Source organism: Glycine max, chromosome 19 (genome assembly GCF_000004515.6).
Source record: "Glycine max cultivar Williams 82 chromosome 19, Glycine_max_v4.0, whole genome shotgun sequence".
NCBI lineage: Eukaryota > Viridiplantae > Streptophyta > Magnoliopsida > Fabales > Fabaceae > Glycine > Glycine max.
Genome location: NC_038255.2, coordinates 27,518,720 through 27,544,403, shown reverse-complemented (window position 1 = coordinate 27,544,403; position 25,684 = coordinate 27,518,720). Strand labels below are relative to the sequence as shown.

Below are 25,684 nucleotides of genomic sequence, written 5' to 3'. Positions count from 1 at the left end.
TAATGTTTTTTTTTCTTTAAATATATTCACTATTGATAGTGCAAGCATAGAAAAACAAAATATTAATTAAGAGTATTTTAGTCTAAATATAACAATATTTTACTTTCATTAAATTTCTTGATCAATGTTTATTAAAAAAAACACCTTAAATAACTAAAGAAATGAGACAAGTTTTGTTTTTTGGTAGATGGCCGACAAACAAAGGAAAATAAAGATAAAACAGGAACAAAACAAGCAAAACTACATCTTTGGGAATGCAATTCCCTAGAGTCAACTTATAGCATAGTGCATACTACAAATCATAGAGTAAAAGTGGGAATTTTTTACCGAAAAAAAGAAACTTACACAAATGATACATGTGCTAAAATATTTATCAAAATGATAAAAATTATTATTCATAGAGAGAAATGATCCTCCCTCTCAAAGTGCATCAGAATTTTTTTTCTTTCATTGTTGGGAAATCGATTTCCCATGCATCGATCTCTCAACATGTATTTTTATTTTTATTTCTTTTTTCTCTTAAATTTTTATTTTCTTATTTTTTTCCTATATTGGTTTTTCAATGTGCCATTTGTTTTTTTTATTCTATATTTTTTGTTTATTCATTTTTAGAGTGAATTTTCGTTTTCTTTTCATTTCCATTTTTTAAAAAAATATTTTAATCTTTCTATAAAAAGTTAAAATTAATTTGTTGTTATAAAATTTGTATTAACCCACAATTTGTATTTATGGGACTACATCATTATTTGATTGATAAAACATTATAAACATGAACTAAATAGTGCAAAAACCGCCTCCATGAAAATTTTAAAGGAATTAACTAATTCTTGTAAGTAATTTTTTTAAAATTTATAAACCAAAAAATTGAAAATTAAAAGAAAATAAAAAAATCTTAAAAAATATTTTTAAAAATAAAATAAAAGTGGTTTTCTCCATGAATAGTGATTTATATAACTGTGGTAAATAATTTTACAATTGTATTATATGTGTAATTTTTATTTTTTTTGTAGTTTTGGAGTAAAAGTCTCTAGTGGAAACAATTCAGTTAAAAAAAATGAAGCAAACTTAAGTGTGCAAACTAGAGAAGTTGGTCCACGCTTTCCACACCAGTAAAAATACATGTTTGAATTAAAGTTTATAAACTTAAATTAGATTAAATTAAAGTTTGTAAAATGAGTTTACAAAAGTATCTCAACTATTATTTTTTAGAAACTAAGTTTCTAGGCAAAACTTTAGTCTCAAACATGGGAAGTAAACATGATCTCAAACTCATTTTTCCCTCAAACATACTTTGGGACCCTCCCATCTGAAATCTCAACACACTCAAAGTAGTTAAAATGAAAAAAAAAAAAAATAGAATGTAGCATATCATGACAGGTGATGGAAGATTGTTAATGGCTGTACAGATTTATTAAAACTATATATTGATGAAACTCATTTACACTAAGCATTAAAGTAAATTGATATTCACTTTTCACCCTTAATATATTATTGCATGTATCCCTTCCATTCCAAAAAAAAATATTAATACATGGTCTGAAAATTAAAATATGTAATTAATAAGTATTTCTCTCAATCTCAAATGAAAAAATGACAAAAATATAAATAAATCTTAACTAATTTTACTTTATTTAATAAGATATTTTTTAAATACTTTTCATTTAATTTAATTGAGGTTCTATTTTTAATGTCTCTTTTATTCTTATATTAATTTCCAAGAAAGATTAGTTTAGGAAAATCTTTATTTTTTAGATGAGATTGATAGAATTAGATGATTTTAACAAACTTTCTTCTTGTAAACGCAAATTTTCTTCTTAATAAGTACAAATTAATTTTTCTTCTTCTTATTTTATATTCAAGATCGGATTCAGTATTTTATTAGGGGTGGGTAAACGAACCCAAGTCCATGGACTGGCCTGCGGGGCCCTGCGTGGGTAATAGACTAATATTTTTAAGCGGTCTATGGTTATGTCATATTTTTTGGTCCGCCCCGCTTAACCCACGGACTATGCGAGTTTGGCCCGTGGGGTTCACGGGTTGCCCGCATTAGGATTTTATTGCTTCAAATATGAAATCATTTGTTGTTGGAGATGTTTTAGTTTCATATTTTAGATTTATTGTTTGGATTTTCTGTTGTTAAACATTATTTATTTTATTGATGTAATTGACTAATTGTTAAGATTTTATTTACATTTGTATTGAACTTAATTTGATTGTGTTGTATTTTTATTGAAATTGAAATTTTTTTAAAATTAGGTTTGCGGACTCACCCGTTTGATCCGCGGGGTTCACGGGACAGGGGAAACCAATTTATTTGGTCCGTGTAAGAATGTGGAACAGACTAACCCGATCCCCTGCCAATGAAGATTTATGCGAGTGGGATGGCCCGCTTACCAACCCCTATATTTTATATTTCTATCTCATCGGTTTGATATAGTTCATTAAAAAAATTAAATAAAAATAATATTTAGACTCCAGAGTAAAACAACTATTTCACCAAAATTAGATTAAAAATGATTAATATATATATATATATATATATATATATATATATATATATATTATCAAATAAAGGTTTTTACAATATTAATTTATCAAAAATTATCTTAGTATGAATTTTAAAAGAGTTATTATAAAATTTAGTAAAACTTATAATTCATCAGTGTAAAAATATATTATCTATATTCCAGTAAATATACATATATTATCTACATTTTTTTGACAAAAATATTATCTATACTTATATCTAATGAAGTTTGAACTGTGCTGATTATTATATCAAGCTACATTACAAACTGTACCTTTAGTAATATTAATTAATTATTAATAACGGTAAAATAAAACTATAATAAAAATAAAAAATAAAAAATACATTTTTAAATAAGAAATTTTTTTAATAAATATAAATATATATATATATATATTAAGATTATAATTTTTCAAAAATAAAAATAACACTAATAATGAATATAGATAAATGAAATATAAAATAATAATAATAATAATAATAATAATAATAATGATAATAATAATAATAATTATTATTATTATTATACCCTCCACGGTTCCAACTTCCAAGTCTATTTCTTTAATAAAAATGAAAACAAATTTATTATTGAAAAGACTACTCTCGTTGGGATATGAATTGACTGATGGTCTAAGGGTGTGCCTTGGTGGGTTGATATGCGACAAAATAATTGATTAGAAACATCCCTTTTCAATAGTCATTTGATGAAGAAATGGGGCGAAACGACAGAAAGAGCTAATTTTTTTTTTCAAAATTATTAAATAGGAATAAAATTTAAATTAATATTTAGAAAGAGTATGTAGTAGGTTATTTTATGATGGATTGAAACTCTGTGTTTTGATTTTTTTACGACTTTTTTTTTTCAACATAAAGTTATAAGAAATTTTTTTTCATTAAAATCATAAAATACTTTACAGACTTTAACTTTTTTTAATATAACTTTAAAGGTTGTGGGAATATTTTTTTTTTCTTTTTTTTAAAGTCATAAATTATTTACGTCTTCAAAATCATTAATATTTTTTTATTTTAATTATTTAATGAATATTTTTTTACTAATTTTAATGATTATAATTTATTTTGTAAATTAAAAAAAATGAAAAAGACTTAAATTTAAATAAAAATATTAAAATATACTTTGTTTAACAAAAATATTAAAATGTTTTGATATTAATATTAATAAATAATATTAACTTATAATTTATCAAATAATATTAAATTTTTTTAAAATATAATTAATTTTTACAGTTATCATTAAGTAAATTAATAATATCATACAGTAATATTAATTTATTTTATTTAATAATTTTTTAATATTATCAACAAAAAATAATTTAGTTATAAAAGTAGTTGTTAAAATAAAAATAAAATAATACATTAATATAAAATGAACAATATAAATTAAACACAAGCATAAAATTAAAAAGTAAAAACAATATTAATCGTCAATTTGTTTGTATGGACAATTACTATGATTATATCCTTTAGTTCTACAATTATTTAGAAATAATATTAGCCATCAACTTACTTGTATGGAAATTTTAATATTTTTATTTTTAAAAAAAATTATTAATTTTTACAGTTATCATTAAGTATATTAATAATTTCATACAATAATATTAATTAATTTTATTTTATAATTTTTTTAATATTAGCAACATAAAATAATTTAGTAATAAAAGTAGTTGTTAAAATAAAAAAATAGCATAATACATTAATATAAATTAATAATACAAATTAAACATAAAATTAAAAAGTAGACCCAATATCAACCAACTTGTTTGTATAAATTGTTACTACGATTGTGTCCTTCAGTTCTATGATAATATTAGTCGTCAACTTGCTTGTATCAACATTTTTAATTTTTATTTAAATTTAAGTCTTTTGCATTATTTTTTTAATTTACAAAATAAATAATAATAATGTTGGACAAGTGGCCTCAGAAGGGGGGGTTGAATTAAGATTTCGTTGACTATTCCTAATTGAAAATTTTCCTTTCTTAGATATTCCCTAGATTCAATTATTTATTTAATTATAAGTTACTCGAATAATAAATAAGGAAAAGTAAACTTAAATAAATATAAACACAACAGAAAGTAAAAGAGATTAAGGAAAGAGAGAATGTAAGACCGGATTTATACTGGTTCGGTCACAACCCGTGTCTACGTCCAGTCCCCAAACAACCCGCTTGAGATTTCCACTATTTTTGTAAAATCTTTTACAAGCAATGAACCACAAAGGATTTCCCTCCTTTGTGTTCAGTGATTACAACCAAGAAAATATTGTGTAATCGATTACACTATTTTGAAAATATTTTGTCACAAGTTGTGACTCTTGAGATTTGAAATTCAATGTTCAAAAAACGTTGGTAATCGATTACATGTTCATGATAATCGATTACTATTTTGATAAAACTGTTTTGGGCTTCTGGTAATCGATTACTGCTTTATGGTAATCGATTACCAGAGAGTAAAAACTTTGGTAAAAAAACTTTCTTTGAAAAATTCTTTTGGACAAATTGTGTTATTCAATCTTTTCTTTGAAATTTTTTTATACATATCTTGATGCTTTTCTGGACGTTCTTGCATATCTTGAGTTTTCTCTTGAATCTTCACTCGAATCTTTTTGATTCTTTAATCTTATTTGAATGAATCTTTAATAATCTTTGACATCATCAAACTAATCTTGGAAGCTTTGCTTCTACAAATAACATTAGTGAAAATTATAGAAAAATATTAAATGTAGAAAATATAATAAATAAAAAAATATACTAAAAATATAGAAAATATTAAATAAAACTAAAAAAGAAAACATACATTAATTTGTTAAATAATTAAAATAAAAAACTATTTATGACTTTGAAGTTGTAAATACTTTAGGACTTAAAAAAAATACTCCCACATCTTTAAAGTTATATTAAAAAAAATAAAAAATTGAAGTCGTAAAGTATTTTATGACTTCAATGAAAAAAAAACTCCCTTACGATTTTAAAGTCGTGTTGAAAAAAAAAATTAAGTTGTAAAACTTTTTATAACTTCAATGAAAAAAGAAAAAAAAAATTGTAACATAGTTTATGGCTTTCAATTCAGAGTCACAAGATAACTTACTATTTATCCCTTTTTTATAAGTATTAATTTAAATTTTACCCTATTTTGATAAAAAAAATTTAAAAAGATACTCCCTTTCCATCGTTTTGCCAAAGAACTGGTCCCTAATTTTGCAACACCATATATAAATTACATGACCATGTACACTAATTTGTTAGAAATATGCTATTAAAATCGCCTAATCAATGAAAGTAAAAGAACCAGAAATATTCCTTTCTATTTGGCAGACTTCGTGACTGTATACAACACCTATATGCTACCTATTATTTAATAACTCCAAAATAAATTTTAGAAAAAATATTAACCAGAGTCCTGCTCGAAAAGTGATTTCAACTAGTTTCTAATTTTTTTTTTACTAATTCAAAAGTTTAGTTGATGGTTCACAAATAATTTTTTTTAGCAACTTTTAACATTTTTTAAAACGCTAATTTCTAATTTTTTATATTTTCTTTCCTTTTAATTCTTAATATATTTATTAAAATTTTTTATTATTATTTTTAAATAAATCATGATTTTATTATTTTTTTATCATTCTACACTTTTTAACTACTTTAACAATCAGCTAATTTTATCAAACACTTATAATTTACTGACTAGTTTTTCAAACTTTTAACTATCAGTTTCAAGCTTAGTTATTAGCTAGCTTTTCAACTTCCAATTAACTTTTAGTTAATTTTACCAAATATAACCTAAATATAAAAATACTATCTAACGGATACAACTAAATATGAAGCAGTTATCCTAGATGTTGGATTACTGGCAGAAAAAATTTCATTACATAATGATTTACAGCATCTCTTTTGCTCATGTTTACATGCTTTCAAGTTCATTTTGCTTGGTTCTTTCCAGAGATACATTGATGTACATTACCAAAATTTAATTCGACTACTTTACCTTCTTGGATATCAAATACAAGTTTAGTTTAACTTATATACACTCTCTCAGTGTAAAACAGTTTTACATAAACATCCAATAATAATTTATCTTATCATCATATTATATTAATGAATAAGATAACTTGATAAAACGATCAAATCTTATAGGATATCTATGTAAAAATGTTTTACATTGACAGTGTATATAAATTAAACTCATAAGAGAAACTTTGGTTCATCTGATTGCAAGAGAAGTCAATGTTTTCCATTTACTTCTACTGCAGGACTCGTCTTTGGCCTCCTCTCGCGAAAGCTTCGGCATGAAGACAAGCTTGGAATGCACCACTGCAAAGACTTGACTGATTTCTCTCTAATGGATGAACGATCCTCGCTCATGCTCATGGTCCTTTCACTACTACAGGCAGAGTTAGCCTCTGAGAGATAAGGAGTGCAATGTGCAGATTTAGGCATAATAACATCTTGTATAGTTGGCTTGACTTCTTTGTGTCCATGAACATCACCTTGGTCATCTTTGACACTTTCGCGAAAAAGCTCTAACAATTTCTTTTTCTTTTCTGGGGATGTTTCAGCCATAGAGCCATGAATTCTATTCCTAGAAGGGGTCCCAAAAGTGTGGTGAACTGGTGTGGTCCCTCTAGATGGTGTAAAGTCTGCATAAAATGAAGTAGACAATACAGCTGAAGGTGGTTGGGGAGAGTAATGAAAATAGTTGAAAGAGAAACTACATAAGAAAGGTAAAACAATATATCCAAAATTTCTAAAATGAGTTATTCCTTCTTCATCAACTTGCATTACATAAAGTCTGATTATGATACAATATCCATTTGTCCATGACAAACTAAATTGTCATATTATAAATAATGTCAATAATGGTAAGACAATGTTTACCATCACATATTATCAGCCACAAAGCCTCACCTCTAACCAATATCATCCATGTCATAACTATATTATAACAAAATGGTCAAGTAAACAAATTTAAATGCTCTACCAGAAGAAGAAAAAAAGTACAAAAGGAGAGAGAGTTGAAGGAAATGCTTACCACCATTGACACTATAGAAATCATCTTCACAATCTGAGTCTAACCAGGCCTTGGAATCAAAAAAGGCTTCCTCTTTGCTACCTGCAGAGAAGAAACAATGACTTGTGAATGGAGAACTTGGATGTGAAACTTTTGACAAAGTAATTCAACAGATGAAATAATAACAAGAAACAGTTAATCCAGCCAATTGAGCTGACACGATTGATTCTTGAGTTTGGAATGTTACTAGTGGGAGGTGGGGAAAGAAACAAACTCTTACACCCAAACACTTCCTTCATTGATCAATAATTCATGAGGACAAAGTAGTCACTTCAATTCATTACTTTTGGCGTTAGATAGATGGTATTCAACTAGTTGTTGTTAGGTCAATTGGACATCAAGGTTAGTTTGAACTTTCAGGAGGAAGTTATCAAAATTAATATCATTCATGTCACATGATCTAGGATCTCAATCAAAATACACAGAGACATTAAAATTGTATAAACAATCATGGCAACTTGCAGGAATCAATTTTATTTGCAACATGCCAGCAACAATCAAGCTTATTTCTGCTCTAGTGAGTTAATAGATATAGATCCAACTCAATAGAAAGCAACACATGCAGTTAAAGAGGAATAAATGCTGCAAAGGTCAGAAAACACAGGTTACAACGTTTGGACACCCAATACTTTATTGCTCATCTCTTTCTAACTCATAATTAGAGTGGAGACAACTGTTACCACAAGAATGGAAGTTTCAAATCAGGGACAATTGTCTCTTATAGCAAGCATCTTTTTTTGGTAGAATATAATAAGCATCTACCATAAACCATAGTCAGTACTCAGTTCAGTTAAAATGCCAATTTGGAGAAGAAAAAAAACATAATCATATGAAATTAAATCAACAAGTAGCAACCAAGCATATCATAAATTCAACCCAACAGTGTCACAGAAATAAGCACGGTGCATGAAATTCTTGTATCTGTTTCTAAATATAAGCACAATTGGGTATAAGCAGAATTCAACTAATGAATCAGTATTAAAGGTTACTGTCCTTTCAATCCCTATATCTGTTTATATAAAGATAAACATTGACTAGACCCTATATAAACAATAATGTATTAGTGACCAAACGTTTATATAAAGATAAGCATTGACTAGACCCTATATCTGGAATGAATAAAAAATCTTCATATTCATATAGACAATAAAAACAAAAAACATGAAACCGGTGAGAGACATCCACAGCATAGTTGCAATTTGCGAAGATGGATGGGGCCCATTTGTTCCACGTGTCTACCTCCTATTGGTGGATGCATTTGACTAAAAAGGATCCAATAATTTTCCACTTGGGTATTATAACTTAATCATTGCTAAGTGCAACAGAAATTAAATTAAATTAAATTTATTAATCAATTAGATCAATCATAAACAAAGATGCTCAACAGATCACCCAATACAAGAGGGCAGAAGAAATCAAACTGAACAATGCTTCGCAAAAAAGCAAACACCAATAACACTGAATAACACATCACATATGCAAATAATTTTTTAAAAGAAAAAAGGCATTTTGTTCAGACACATACTAAGAGATTAATAATTCTTCAGATCACACATTAAAACGAAATCCCCAGAAACATTTACATATTAATAAAAACGTTTTAAAAAACAGTCCACAACCGCGATTTTGGCCACAACATCAAGGTTTTCACCATCACCGCAACCACAATTGTGATTACATTTATCTGCAATTAATAACTAACATTTGCCGATAAAAAAAACATTTATCAGCGATTTCCCACAACATTAAGAATCATGATGAATGTTTCTGTTTGCAACCACAATTTAAAACCTTGGACACCCACCCACCAATCAAACAAAGCAGAGAAAAACAACCACGAACACAAATCCTGAAGCAACAAACGAACAAGGACCGTACCATGGTCAGTGAAGGTGGTCGTTGACCGAGCCGTTGACCACCCATTTTGGGGTTGTTGTTGTTGTTGTCCCTTGATGGATGTTGGAGGAATCACAAGCTTCTCAGATTTTGAACCGAACGAGAGTTTGAGCTTCATGTCTTCGTTAGCGTTTCTGGGGACCGAAGAGCACAAACCCATCACTCAAAAGACAATAACTTTACGATCATCACGGTCACGGAGTGACCCAAAACTTGAGTTATTAATTGCTCTGCACTTGCTTCAGAGAGAGAAAGAGAACAAGAAGAAGAAGAAGAATGTGCAAAGGGTATGTATGAATATGCGCGTGTGCGTGCGTGTTTGGTGTTATACTTAAAGGGTAGGGGGAAAAATGTGAATTTGTGAGAAGGGAAAAATGAAAGGTAAATAGGATTGGCCTTGAAAGTGAAGTTATGTTATGTCATCAACGTTGTGTGGTGTGGTGCGTGCTGCTATGGTAAGGGATGTATATACTGTATTGGATGTCGATTTTCCGATGTGGGGCCCATGGAAAAAATAGATGGGTCATGGGTTTGATGTGAATGTGATCAGAATAATTGCTTTGATCTTCTTTTGCCCCATTCATACAACTGAGTATTTATTTATAAGGCTCTTCGATTAGTTTAAAAGAACAGTTAATTTTTTATTTAATTGTATTAAATTAATTAATAATATGTATTTCCTCCGTCCAATCCTGATTATCATTGCTGTGTAAATTTTTTTTAATATAATTTTTATTTTAGTTTTTTAATATAATGATAATTATTTTTTTTCTATTTATATCTTTTATATATTAAGTTCGTGAAAATAAAATTCTTTATATATGAACGATGAATTAAAATCTAGAAATAATTTTTTCAAATTAATATTTTCTTTTATTTATTTATTATTATTTTAGTCTGTGTAAAATAACCTAAAATAATTATTATTTTGGAACAAAGTGAGTATAGTTCTTTCAATAATATCTTTTAAATTTTTAAATTGATAATTTTTTTCACTTATTTGTTTCTCATCTAATTAATTAAATTTTTGAGAGATAAAAAAATAATTAATAATTTTTACTTAAGAAGAATATATATAAAAAATCATTAATAATTTTCTGAAAAAAATCTTATAAGTAAAAAAGAAATAGAGAGAATAGTTTTCACTTAAGAAGATGAATAGTTTTATTTAGATACTCCCATACTCTAAATATATATTCCATATAGTTTTTATTAATCTTCTTTTTAATGATAAATAATAATATTTATCATTAACATTAATTCTTAAAAATTATTTCTTTTATAAACGAAATTACTAACTTTTTTACACTAATTATTTTTTACTAAAATATCTTTAATTATTTTAGTTCGTAGATAATAAATGCAATGAATTATTTATTTATTTTTTTCTTCTTGGTGATCAAAGAGGTGAGCCGTTGAGATCAGAATACATAATTCTAAATATTCTAACCACATATTTTTTTTAATCTTCTTTTTAATGATAAATATTGAAATCATGTTTTTAAACATTAACTAAATTTATTTTTTTCATTTACTTTTTTAAAGAAATTATGTAAGAGAATATAACAATAATTTTTATGAATAACTAGTGTTTTTGCCAACAAAATAAAATTTTATTTTATATAACTAAAATTTATTATGAATAAATGTTTTTTAATGAGTAAATTTTATTATAAATAAAATTTATACTAAATAAATATTTTTTAACATATAAACTAGATTTTAGATTTATGATAAATAATTTATAGCTTGATACAATTTTATTTTTAATCATTCATATTTTTTTAAAAAAAATTATTAAAATTCAAGTAAAACTAAAAATATTGAAAAATATAGATTCGAAGAGATAGGAAGTTGATAAAAATCCGTAAAAGCTCTCTAACTAGAGAAGAAAAAAAAAGCTAAAAATAATCTCGTTACAGAATGACACCAAAAAACTTTTTTGTTCAATATAATCACTCTAATTTATATATATTAATGGATGTCATTTTCTTTTTACAAATCTTCATATAAATTTTTCTATTACTACTCAGGTGCTTATATATAAGATCCTTTTTAGAAATTTATTTATGTTTCTTCTCTTGTATTTCTTATCCCTACTAGAGAAATATAATTTAGTGACTGAAATTATCAACTGAAACTTTTCAGTTGCGATTAGCGATCAAACAGTTTCTGTCGCAACTTATGATTGAATTTGTGACCGAAATCAATCATGGTGTAACAAGCAAATTAGCAATCGCAATGAATGGTCACCAAAATATTTGACGACTATTTCGGTCGTTATATATATATAAATACAAAATAATATAGTGACCGAAATCATCTTAAAGATAGTGACCGAATTCGTTTTGTTCTACAAATTTAAGAAACTAAAATTTTAATTTATTATAAATCATAATAAACATATAATATACTTAAATACATTTTATACTTGAAAAGTATTAAAATTGATATATTAGTAATTTTTTAAAATTAACAAACCAATATTTACAATATTTTGTAAAACGTAATAAATATATAATATTTTTATTTATACTATGATGATTTTTAATAAAATTAACAAATCAGTATTTACATTATTTGATTAAGATAAATAAATCATGCTTAACATTAGTTTTAATTTGAGTTTTGTACAAAATAATCATGCTTATCATTATTTGATTAACATATACCCTTTATATCACGAAAATATGTCATAATCAAATTTTTTAAAATTAAATATTTTAAAATATAAGGCATAAGAGTTGTTGATTTGAACTATTGATGATTAAAGTTTAAATGTTGACTAAATTAGAAAGTTGACCAATATTTTCTTAAAAAATAAAAACTTTAAAAATGCTTGAGAAAGGACTAGTAACACGGTCCTTAGAGTGAAAAACACAATCATTTGCTACTACACCCAAGTTCTAATTTGAATTTTTAAGGTAAAATATAGTATTAATATAAGTTTTATGTGAAAATAGTTGAAAATTCAAAATTTATTCTTTTTTAATTTATTATATTTTTATAATATTCTATATTATCTTTTAAAATACAATATATAAGATTAAATTCTATTTTTACTTAAATTAGAATATGTATATTTATATAAGTTTTTTTATATATTATATTTATCTTTTAAAATAAGGCCTGCGATTTAGTGACGACATTTTTTTCATCTATATTAAGATATTCATGTTATTTATTATAATAAAACTTCGTACCCCATTGTACCTCGAACCCATGACCAACAAGTCACCAAGGCACAACTTTACCGCTGCACCAGGGCTCGCCCTCATATGTTATTTATTATAATATAGTTAAAAAAATATTTTCAATAAATTACATGCATAAATATTTTAAAAAATAAAAAATAGTGTCATTTTATTTAATTACGTATTTTTACCCTATAATTTAATTCTTTAAAAAAATTACAATCCTGATTAAATAAAGTTAATATAAATAAAAAATACTATTATAATAAATAACAAGAATATCTTAATATAGGTAAAAAAAATACTATCATTAAATTACATATATAAATATTTTAAAAGAATATAAAATACTATCATTTTTTGAAATTATAATTTATATAAAATATAATACATTAAAGATAAAATTTATATAATATCTATATTGTATAAAATAAGTTTTGAATAATGTGATAAAAATATATAAGATTATAAAAATATAACATATAAAACAAAAATAAAGCTTATATAAGTATACATATTCTAATTTATGTGAAAATAGAATTTAATCTAATATCAAATAGTGAATTTTGAAATATAGGGAGATTTAGATAGTGAATTAAAAAAAATAGGATGAACGATTTGGTGAAATAGACAAAATAGGAAAACATATTTTACAATTAAGCCTTAATTTAACATATTCACTAATGAAGATCCAATAATGATTTATTAAGCTTCAATGTGTATCTTATGCATTCACCACTTTTCAATTAATATATGATTGATTGAAACCTAATAAGGTTCAATACAAATTTAGTATAACATATACACTAACCAAAGTTTAATAATTAATTAAAAGTTACTAGTGCGTGTTTCCGTGTGATACACAAGTTGATGGATTAATATTTTTTTTTAATTTTATAAAAAATAATTTAAGATTAAATTTATTTTTAAAAATAGTAAAATTAATTATATTATAAGAAAGTAATGCACTGATATATATAAATGTGTACTGTACACTCACTTCTTTTAAGATACCATTTTTTTTAGATATCACTCTCACTTGATTATGTAAAAGAGTCAAGTTCAAGTTTTTTTTTAAATTTCATATATTACATGTTAAGCTCCTTTTTAAATATCTTGTATAAAAATAATTATTAAATATTATATTGATAAAGTTATAAAATAATTTAAGAAAAATTAATAGAGATAATTGAGTTATAATTAAGTTAGAAAAAATTAATAAAAATAATTAAATTTCACCCATATATATTACCCATGGAATATGCATCCTTCGAAATTATAAATTTTACCTACGGATATTACCCACGAATAGAGGTGTGCTAGTCCACTTTGAGCCGGTGAATTTTTGCGTTGCGCCGGACTAGGCCAATTTTGAGACGAGATGTTATTTTCATGGCCCAACCCTCTACAGACCAAATGGGCTGGCCCATGGGCTCATTCATTTTTAAAAAAAAGAAAAATACAAAATAAAATTCTAAAAAATTATTTTTAAAGAATACTTTATCTCATGCGGGAGTGTTTTTAACTATTTTTTCTTTATTGAGAGTGTCGTTAGAGATTTTTTAAACTTCTTATCTTTTTTAATATGTTATTTACATTTTTATTTATAAATTACATTTGAATATATTTTTAAATAATTTATCAATAGTTAAAATAATTTTATATCACAATATGAAGTAATTTTCATAAATAAAAGATAATTTATATTTAAACATATAATTTATATTTAAATAAATTGACATTACTTAAAGAGAATTAGAATTTTTTTATATTTAAACATATAAATACTAAAAGCACTACTAAAAAAGTAACTTTTTACGACGCACTTTTTTAAACGGTTCCCGAAAAACTGTCCTAGTATACAAAAAGGTGGTATTTTTGTAAATAATGAAATAAATACAACGGAGGTCTTATCAAAACCGTGTTAAAAATGGCTGTTCAAAGACGATTTTCTTAAACCCGTCTTTGAAATTAGTGCCATTCTTGCTTATGAGCCTTATCCTCTCGTTGTCATGCCCACGTTGTTTAAAAATGGCTCAGTCTTCAAGTATTAAAAAACTGTTCACATTCACTACTTCTCCGTCCTCAGGACTTTCTCTTTCACTCTGTTACCATCTTCATTCTCCTCTGCCACCTCACTTTTTGTCTTCCTACTTTCCCAAAACAACCTCGCGTTTCACACCCCCTCTACTCCAAACCCTAACCTCGTTCATCGCCACCACTGCCTTCTTTTTCGTTCGCTTCCACCACACACCCCCTTGTTTGGACTGCATAGATGCGAGGACATGGTCAATAACCTAGGATTTTGGGGTTCAGGAGGTTGTGAAGAAGGGGTGTGAGGCTCTGCATAGATGCGAGGACATGGTCAATAACCTAGGTTTGTTCTCTCCCAACAAGACCAAAGAAGATATCAACACCACCAATCTCAAGTACATTCTGGTTCGTACTTCTTCACTGGATCATTATTCTTCTTTCATACATTTCAGTTTACTTATTTTAGCTTTTATATAATCAAGGAAAAATGAATACCCCTATGCACCTATCTAGATCGTGTTTGGAAAAGTTGAATAACTTTTTTTATTTTTATTTTTATTTTATTTCTTAGCGATAGAGCCATTGTATTCAATTTTTCCAACTCCCAAAGTCGAAGAAATTATTATGAAGTCGGACACTGGTAAACCAATCCATCAAACCATGTGTGTGAAGCAGTAATGTGCAGTTAGGTTTAGCTTATGATGCTTTTAGAGTGAAACATAAGCCTTTGAGCATATTGATACATTGCTTCACCTTTTGGCTTCCTCCTATCTTTCAAGCACTATAAGTTTGAATCTTGTTGTTGTGCAGATCGCTAGGTTCAAACATCAGAGAGCTACCGAATCAAAGTTGTGGGAAATAAAAGAGCAAAAGAAACGGCGTGGGCGTTCTATAACATCCCAATTTTTCGTAAATAAATTTAAAAAGCTTTTTAGTAAAAATAAATAAATAAATAAATATAGAGCAAATAATAGGCTGAGTACCCTAGGTATAAATAGTTATGTTAAGTCAGCTGTCTCCTTTTGGCCTCATTTTCGTTTTTCCCCTTCTCCTCTCAAAACCCTTTCTTTTTCCCGCAGCCCACCAAACCAGTATCAGAAAAACGACGATCTCGAACCCGTTCACCGTTGGATCGTCGTGAAATTTGAGTATCATGTTTGCAACCCAATTCCGAACATTCTCACCGTTGGGAATTTCAAAATCATATCTGAGATTAGAGGAAAACCCTTCGCATTGTAGCATTTTAATTTCCCGCAGAAACCCAAAAACTGTCTCGGTAAAACTATGACCCCGGTTTCGTTAGCCGTTGGATTTCCATGAAATTTGGATATATTGTTCGAAATTCAATTCCGAACGCTTCCACCGTTGGGATTTGCGAAATAATATTCGTGGAGGGAGAAAAAGGAATCGCATGGAGACAGTACAAGTGAAGGTTTCAATCTCTTCTCTGTCTCTCTGACGTTTGGGGATTCTATCGGAAAAGTCGGAGGAATAATTGAAAGAATTTCAGGGAACCGCTAGAGATGTTGCTATCACTTGCTAAAGACACGTGAGTCCGCTCAGAGGTAAGAGATGAGTTATTCACAATTGGAAACTAGTGAGAACATGTGTAGGGATCCTTAGAGATATCAATTGGAATAAGTTTTTGAGTGTTTTTGCAATTTTATTTTATCCTTATAATTATTACAGTAAATTATATATGTTTGACAGACCAATTGTTGTGAAATTGATATGTTATTATGTTGAGTGTGAACCATATAAATTGAGTACTTTTTCTAATTAATATGAATTGATAAAATAAAGTAAGGAGAAATTTAGAGAGAGATATTGATTTTGTATTTTCTCTTCTTTTTGCTGTTTAGGTTTTTATATATAAATTAAAAAAAATTAATATCATAATTGAAACTGACCAAAGTGTTCATATAATTATTTAGAATTTGTGCATTGAAAGCTTACTTTGAAATTTGTGATTTAATATGATGTATGCTAGTTTATATATATAGAGGTAGTTATTTATATTAATAATTTATGTAAATAATATTGTAGAGTGTTATAGTATGATTCCAAAAATTATTAAGTGTTGGAGTTTGAGAATATTATGGTTAAATTTTATGAACATGTGTATGTTGTACCTTATGAATATCATTGGGCATGTTATGAGATGGTTGATGTGATGTTATGAGATGTTAAAGTGTGGACATGATATTCGATTGAGAATAAGTGGATGTGTTAACATTTGATGTTACATTAATTATATCGTGAGCTATGAATTATACAATAACCCGACCAGTGTTTATGCGCAGTGTTAAAGAGAAAGTGTAGGTTCCTAGTTAGGAACCAGTGTTAAATTGTAGCGCAATTGTGTTAAACATGTTTGAAACATGAGTGTGAGGTCGTGGTATTGTATAATTCATGAGCAGTGCTTATAAATGAAATATGTGATGAATTGTGGAATGATATGTTGCCTTGAGATTATAATATTGTTATTGAGATTGAGTAAAAGTGTAAAGTAGAACAGGTGTTGAATTGTGAGATATGTGAAAACATGTGATGGTGGATTGTGACATTATGAGATGTGAAATTGTGAATGAGTTTTGGTTGTGAATAAGTGTGTGATTAACTCTTGATGTGACATTATTTGTGTTGTAAGCTGTGAATTGTACAATAACCCGACCAGTGTTATCTTGAGAAAAGTGTAAATGCACAGTGTTAAAGAGAAAGTGTAGGTTTCCTATTTAGGAACCAGTGTTAAAGAGAAAGTGTAGGTTCCTATTTAGGAACCAGTGTTAAATTGTAGCGCAATATGTTGTACGTGCTTAAGACACGAGTGTGAGGTCGTGAGTATTGTATAATTCACTAGCAGTGTCTGTGTGCTAAAATGATTTTAGGGGTTGGACCTGAATCAGGAGGGAGAGGCCCTGACGGACTCTTCGGAGTGTAGGCCTTGGGGGTCACCGGGTTTGAGTGCTCCTTTAAGCCTATGCTGATCCCATATGGTTGGAGCATTCTCGCAAAACATCGTGACCCTGACTGGTCTCCCTATGATCTTACTTAGTGAGAGTGACCTGACAAATCCATTGTGTGGTGTGTCTTGTTATGTACTCCTAAGCGCCCCAGGGTGGTTTTTCACTGACATGGTACCACATTGCATATAGGCTTGAGTCTTAGCATAACTGTCTCATGCGCTTGCTAATTGTTTATTATGAAATTAATGTGTTATTATGTCTTGATCAGAGAATGTGATTTTTGTGTAATGTGATTGATGATTGAAAAGTGTGATTGATGGATGAAAAGTGAATTTTGAATGACGAAGTGGTGAAGTTACGTGAGCTATGTTTAAGCAAGTGGTATCTCATTTATATAATATGTATATTTAATTGTCTTGTTTCTCTATTAGTTAGGATTGTGATAACTCACTCCCTGTGTGTGGTTGTGTTTGGATCCTGTGATGATCTTGAACTTGTGTTCGGGGGAGCAGAAAATAGGTGGATGACAATGAAGAATCTCATGCTAGAGGACACGGGAACACAACGCTCTGATAGGATGTGACATTAGGATATAAGTTCTATATTAATTGTATGAAGCTCAGACGACCTTGTTGAGTCGAGAATACTTTATTATTTATTTGGTCAAGTTTGAATATGATGTAAAAGAAAAATGAATGTGAAACTTTTTCCCATTTGAAAAGCTTGTATTTAAAAATGTTTTAAAAATACTTTTAATTAATATTTGAATTTTTATTCCTTTATTAATATATATGTGAGGGGTAGAGGGTGTCACACGTTCTACTAAAGCAACTGCCCCATCCACCCTTGTTGAGGCAAGAGAGGAAGAAGTATTGGATGATGATGGGGAAGAAGAAAGAGAGGTTTGTGTCTGATCTGCTATTTATTTTAGTGTGATGCTATATTTTGCGAGCTTATCTTTGGCAATCTATAAGGTTGGTTTGTACTTATGCAATAGTTTCAGTTGTTGAAGCTTTTATTTCCATTGTTCTCAAGTTTATCTTGTGCCATATTCAGGCACTAGATCTACTGAATATGTTGAAGAAAGAGGAAGAGATGCTTTTTGCTATTAAAGATAGACAATCCAAGGTAGTACAATGCTTGGTGTGTCAAATACTTCATGAAGCATTGTTGTGTGTACCCTAGTCAGTAAGGTGTGGGCCTGTTGCTATTATTTTACATTGATAATAGTATTACACTGGAAATCTTTATTACTTTATGAAACATTGTTGAGTTGAAAGTTAAAACTTTAAGAAATGTTATGAAGTAGCAGAAATTGATGGTTAACTAACTTGTTTAAGAGATCATAGCATGTTTCTGAAGCTAATTCTAGAATCTTAGGCCAAATGTAGCATATATAATTAACTATATAGACAGGTTCTATTTTAAAAGGAACAGGAAATTGTACATTTTTGCGGACTTTATTTGGTTTTATTTATTGTTTCTTGTGATTTTTCCATGTTTAAGGATGGGGATAAGGAGTTCTCTAGAGATGTTTTTGATGAACGTGCCAAGAAAGCAGAAGCTTGGCATTGTGATTCTGCAGTTTGTGGATAAGTAAGCCTCCACCACAAATAGTTTGACTTCAACACATTTGGTACTTGGTTTATGTTGTGTGTAAGTTTATGTTGTCTTCAATACATGTAGTGTGAAAGTTTATGTTGTCTTCAATGCATCTTAGCTTTTTTTCTTAGTGGTATTGTGCAAGATTATTAGTAGCAACAGTGGTAGCCCCCATAGTGGCATAGCAGAGTGACTCATGGCCAATTCTAATTGCTTGTAGTGGAGCACTTCATTGTTGTGGTCCATAGTGGCCGACTGACTGCTACTCTATCAGGAGTCAAATTCCTTGTTCTAACCCCTTAAGATCTACACTGGATGGAAGGAAATGACGAGCAAAAGACTTCACGAAAGCAATATCTTTTCTTAAGTAAAAGAAATAAAAAAAGGCCACTTACATTCTAAACTTCAATTGTTAAAAGTAGACCAAAATAGGATTTCTGGCCTACTTCACCCTCTCCATGACTGTTATGTCTGCTTACCTTTCTTTATAATAGAAAACTGTAGCCGTTCCTGAATTGTTTTTTTGCCTCAGATATATTACTTACTCAAAGGAAGAAGAAGCAATTCAATGCATTCAAAATGTGCATGGATTCCTTTTGGAGGGTAGACCTTTAAGGTACCTATCTGGATTTACTGAAGTTATTCAGGGTGATTAGCCTTTGGTAATCCAATTCTAGCTTATTAGTTCTCAATGCTTTTGGTTTATGCATTTGCAGGGCTTGTTTTGGAACCACTAAATATTGTCATGCATGGCTCAGAAACATGGCTTGTAAATTACTAATTCCTTATGAATTATAATTTGTTCTTTCATTAGTTAAAGCTTGATTGGAGATAGATCTTGATGACCAGCCTTGTAGCAATCCAGATTGTCTATATCTTCATGAGATTGGCTCTCAAGAGGATAGTTTCACAAAAGATGAAATAATTTCAGCATACACTAGGCATTTTTCTAATCTTAAATGAGCTTTCATGCAAGGCCTGTTATGATTCTGTTGAAAGATAGAATCTATTGCTTATATGATCCAGGCATACTTGGATAAAGTAAAGGAGAGTACTTTACCTTATCTTGTTAAGAAGAATGTTTCTTGTCCTGGTCATGTTAGCATTACATATTAGCTTTCAGTTTTAAATTAACATTGATGGATATGTCATCTGCCATACCTTTTTATGATACTAAATTATGAGTTTCATAGCTGAAACTTTTATTTGCTTAATCATGTTGACTCTGGTTAAATATTTATAAGAACATGAAACCTTATGCCTCAACGCTCTTAGAAAATTGAGCAAGTAATAAATGATAAAACCGTTCCTTGAAATAATTGAAACTCCCCAAGCATTATCTTTTTCAAGGGCAATTGACAAACTTTTTTTTCCTACAATTAGTTAAAGGCTACATGTATTTTTTAAATTGATTCAGATGGGTTTTGCTTGACAGTTGATACATGATTGGACCATTCATTTCCCCCCTATTCTATATCGTTTTTATTTTATCTTCTGTTATCAAAATCAAAAGATGGTGTTTAAATTCGTTCATAGGAATCATTAAATTCTAGATTGCTCTGATTTATTACATAATTTATTCTTTTTTTCCCTATCTAATTAAAGGTTTCAATTGCTTTTGAAAGTAATATTTTAGCCTGAGCTTTGCACAAGATATATAATTATAATTCATAATAAATAATTAAAATTTATAAATTATGTTATTATAAAATTCATAACAATTAAATATTTTAAATATTTGAAATTATCTTTTGGAGTTATAATAAGTAATTAGATTTTAATATATGGTGTTTAAAGGGATGAATTGGTTCCTAGGAATCATTAAATTCTAGATTACCCGGATTTATTACATATAATTTCTTCTTTTTTCCTTATCTAATTAAAGGTTTCATTTGCTTATTACTGGCAGCTTTGTATTTAATGATCAGAGAGAGAAAATTTACTAGTCAGGTACTTAACTCATGATCATGCAATATTTGTATTGAATCTGAATGTTCCCTTCTATATTTTATTATGATGATGGCCTCTTCTATGTTCCATTTGGTTTGTTCTATTCTTGAAGTTCTAAGGAGTGTTGGTGCAAGCGCAGTGTCATGACTTATGTCTTGAATTTTTTTTTAATCTACTTTTTATTTGTTTAGCCTAAATAAAATATTATAACACGAGACTTAATTTAGGTGGTAGGGAGTAATGTTTTTATTAAAGAAGATACGGAGGGAGTAATGTTTTTATTTCTTTAGTCTAAATAAAATATTATAAAGTGTTTTGCATTAATAATTTCTCCGCTGATTTGCTTTTATTCTAGTTTAATGTTTTTATTAATAGCAAATAAATTTATCTTTGCTGATTTACTTTTTATTTTAGTTTAATGTGACGTAAACATCACCTAATAACAAATAAATTTAATTTTAGTTTATCATGTACTAGTATAATTATACTTCTTTTGTAGGCAAACAAATGTTAAATTTTATTTTGCTAATTTAGCTTTTTTTTGTGCAATCAAAATTGGAGTGTCGAATACCTGGAACCTTGCTAATTTAGCTTTTTTTTTGTGCAATCAAAATTGGAGTGTCTAATACCTAGAACCTAGCTACTGTTCATATTGAAGGGAAACAATTTTATTCATCGGATATGTCGTGTTCCATGTCTCCATGAATTTCTGTTCCTTTAAAGTGGTAAGTCTTAGAATGAATTTATAAATAAAATGTCATTAAATGATTTAAGAGTAAGCTTTAGTAAAATCATCCATTAAATTGTTTCTCTCTCTCTTTTTATTCTACACGTCTGTACATAGTAGGACCCAAAAAAAATGTGTCTCTACTTTGTATATACATAGTTAACTAATAAATCAAAAATCTTAGTTGTGCAAAACAATAAATGTTTGGTTTAGTAAGGGTTTACATTATTTAAGTTAATTAGTTTTTATTTTTCTATTTAAATTAACATGCTTAACAAAAAAAATATATTATTAAATATATATATATATATATATATTTTAAAAAATACATTCTAAGAAAAGAAATATATTCTTAGAATCATAATCTTATTTTATTTTAATTTTTTTTAAAAAAATACATTCTCTTAGAATCATAATTTTATTTTATTTTTTTTAAAAAATATATTCTAAGACGGTTCTTGAAAAACCGTCTTAAAAAAGTTTCACATTCTAAGACAATTCTTAAGGAAAATAACCGTCTTAGAAAATATAATTTTTCTTAAACGGTTTTTCAAGAACCGTTGTAAAAAGTTTTGACTTTTTACTGCATTAATTACATAGACGGTTCAAAACCATCGTTAAAAGTGCCTTAGAACCGACTTAGAATCATCTTTTTGTAGTAGTGAAGTTAATTTAAGCCAACTTATAATAATTCAAATCCAATTGAAAAAGAACTTATATCTCTATCGATGTAAATTAACATGGTGATATATGTATTGTTAGCGTAAAAAATGTATACAGTCAATTAATCAAAACTGACCATTAAAATAATTATTTTAAGACTATTCAAATTTATCATTTTGTGAAAGATAAGAATGTAATTTTTCTAATAGTAAATTAAATTTAAATCTGGTAGAGTAGAGTGTAATAATTGAGAGATAATATAATTGAAGATATTCTATACCTACGACTGTTTGTCATCGAAACGCAGTGGCGTTACAAACCCTAAAACCCCACCCCAAAATCTCCATCAACAACAACAAGATTTCCATGGTCCATAATGAAAGCTTTGAGAACCCTAAGAAGAAGCCTCTATTCCCTCGCGCCTTGAGTTGTTTTCTGTGCGTTCTTGTCTGCACAACAACACTCATATCAGGAGGATTCCTCCTTCCTCTTCGACAATTCCCACTACGGCCTTGAGGGCGAGGCAAAGGTAACGTGGGACGAGAAGTTTCGAGCCGGGGCTGAGCAAGTGGTGTTCAGAGAAGAGGGCTCGAAGGGGAAGGAGGATGAGAGGCAGAGAAAGGCCATTGTGAAGGCCCTTCTGGAAGCCGCGATGGACGAGGATGAAGACGAAGAAGAAGACGAAGAAGAGGAAGGAAAATGAGTGGGATTGGTGAAGGAGGAGGACCAATAGTCTGGTATGATATATTTTACTTGGCTACATGCTATAGTGGTATAATATTCTCTGTGTAGTGTTTCTTTATACATCCGGCTCATGTTGAATTGATTTTTGTGAATCTGCTTAAGAAATAATGAGTTTTTCTCCTTTTCTGTTCATGTTTGAGTTTAATGAAAGGTGTATTAGGGATCATCATGTCACTTGTGAGGTTTAGGAACTGATTTTTGTTGTTTTCTCTAGTCTGGGGGAGTGTTGCGTGTTTCATTTTTTTTGCAACAGATGTAATAGATGCATATCTCCAACAATCAAACAACATAGTTATCCCTTGGGGTGGAGTAGTACTTTATTGTGTTGGTTTCTGAGTAGGTCTTGGTATGACAACGCCAGGCCATGAGCGACACATACAATGATTTCCCTCCTCTATGCTAATATAAACATTGCTTAAGTGATTGCCACATCCACCCCAGGTATATTTCTCACACCTCTGGCACAACGCCTTAAAACACATGATGCTTTTGGAACCCTGAAAATCGAGTTATTATTATATTTTGTAATGCTAGCTATGCCTCACATACAAATTAATTAAATGTGATACAATACATCCTGTTAGAATACAAGATATATATATATATATATATATATATATATATATATATATATATATATATATATATATATATATATGTTAGTGTTGGCACTTAGAAAACATCTATACCGTTTTCTTGTGTTGCTTAAGGTAGTAACACCCTAGCATAGTGAGTCACTTAACAAGTCTATTTTTGAGTTTGGAGTTTTCTCCACTCCACTTAGGGGTGGGTAAATGGGCTCAAGTCCAAGGGCCGGCCCGCAGGGCCTGCGGGCCATGGACCATTTTTTTAAAAAATCATGGCTATATAGGATTTTAGGCCCGCCCCGCATAATTCGCGGGCTATGCAGGTTTGACTTGCGGTGTCTGCAGGTTGGCCCACAAACCCGCAACCACCAATTAAGCCCAACCCAAACCCAATTAATCTTAAAAGCTCAATCTAAAATTTCTTTGCATTTATGATAAAAATTTATTTGGTTGTGTTAAAACTTTTGTAATTAAGTATTTGTTAGAGATTTATTAAGATTTTTTAATATATATATATATATATATATATATATATATATATATATATATATATATAGGCCTGCGGACCAGCCCGTTTGGCCTGCGGGATCTGTGGGACGATGGCGAACTAATATTTTAAATCCGTGTAAGAGTGTGGGCAAGCTGGCCCGATCCGTTGCCAATGTGGGCTTTCGCGAGCCAGCCGGCCCCCTTACCCACCCCCACTCTTGGATGGGTTTTGAATGCTTCAAGGAACAAAGATAGGAGTCATATATTGCGTCACAAAATCACAATACTTAGACAAAATTGCTCGAAACAACTAGCTTTCACATGTTTGGTTTTTGTAATCTGGCGATATCTTTTTGAAATTGATGGATAATACAAAATTTTTCTACAAAACATGATGTAATGGTCTTAGCTTTGTTTCATTCCTTAACCTTTTTCTTTTATTTCTGATTAATTTATTAATCAACCAATAGGAATTACCGTCATGAATTTTGTGTACATTTATACTTAAATTTTACATGCTAAATAGAACAACTCATCTTTTTTCCTGTTGGCCTAGAAGGCTAGAACTGTCCACTACAAAACTGAAGAATTAATTCACAAATAAGTCTCTGCTGCTAGAAGGCTAAAACTGAAGAATTAATTCACAAAAAATCTCCACAATACATACCTACCAACGACTTTGAAATATCCTCTAAATGCATACCTTAGACTCCACACAATTTATCTTCTTCTCTTGTCTTCATCCTTTTCAAATCTCCAGAACTAAATGATCCTTCAAATCTCCTTCCATTACAATAAACCTCAACTATGCATTATTACCACCATCTTATTCTTGGCTACCACTGTTCTATCTTCTAATAAAAAATCTGAGGCCTGCACACCTATAAGTTATGGAACTGGTCCACCCATTAAATCAGGTTTGAGTTAATTCTAAAAATAGATTTTTAAAACCTTGGTTCACATAAGATTCCCTAATACTACTACTTTTGTTAATGATAATGAAATATATTTGAATGTTGTTGGAGGTCCAAATTACAAGGGAAATGTGTACGAGCTAGGTACTTTGAGCAAAAGGTTTAGTTGCTCAAAATTAGCTCCATCTACTTCTATTGCTCATGTGGAAGACCAAATAGAGAAAATGCGTGAGACGATTACTAAATTGAATAAGCTTTAGGCAAAGGCAGATAAGGAAAGGACACTTGAAGAAAAGATGTTGCAGTTGAT

At 28.8% G+C, this 25,684-nt stretch overlaps 1 protein-coding gene and 1 long non-coding RNA gene across 3 annotated transcripts; one reads left to right on the top strand and one right to left on the bottom strand.

Moving 5' to 3' along the window:
* Window positions 1-6,359: 6,359 nt before the first annotated feature.
* LOC100306290 (uncharacterized) lies at window positions 6,360-9,932 on the bottom strand. Its single transcript, NM_001249613.3, has 3 exons — window positions 9,487-9,932; window positions 7,570-7,650; window positions 6,360-7,177 (listed from the first exon to the last, which is right to left on the bottom strand). The coding sequence occupies exons 1-3, from the start codon at window positions 9,662-9,664 to the stop codon at window positions 6,762-6,764; spliced, it is 675 nt and encodes a 224-aa protein (NP_001236542.2). The 5' UTR covers window positions 9,665-9,932; the 3' UTR covers window positions 6,360-6,761.
* A 5,828-nt stretch (window positions 9,933-15,760) lies between these two features.
* Window positions 15,761-19,317, top strand: LOC102665834 (uncharacterized). Of its 2 annotated transcripts, XR_005890090.1 has the most exons (4): window positions 15,761-16,297; window positions 18,211-18,600; window positions 18,755-18,891; window positions 19,205-19,317. It is a non-coding gene; the product is annotated as an uncharacterized lncRNA (long non-coding RNA). The 2 variants fall into 2 exon arrangements; XR_419850.4 differs by lacking the exon at window positions 15,761-16,297 and having other exon boundaries at window positions 18,196-18,600.
* The last annotated feature ends 6,367 nt before the right edge of the window (window positions 19,318-25,684 follow it).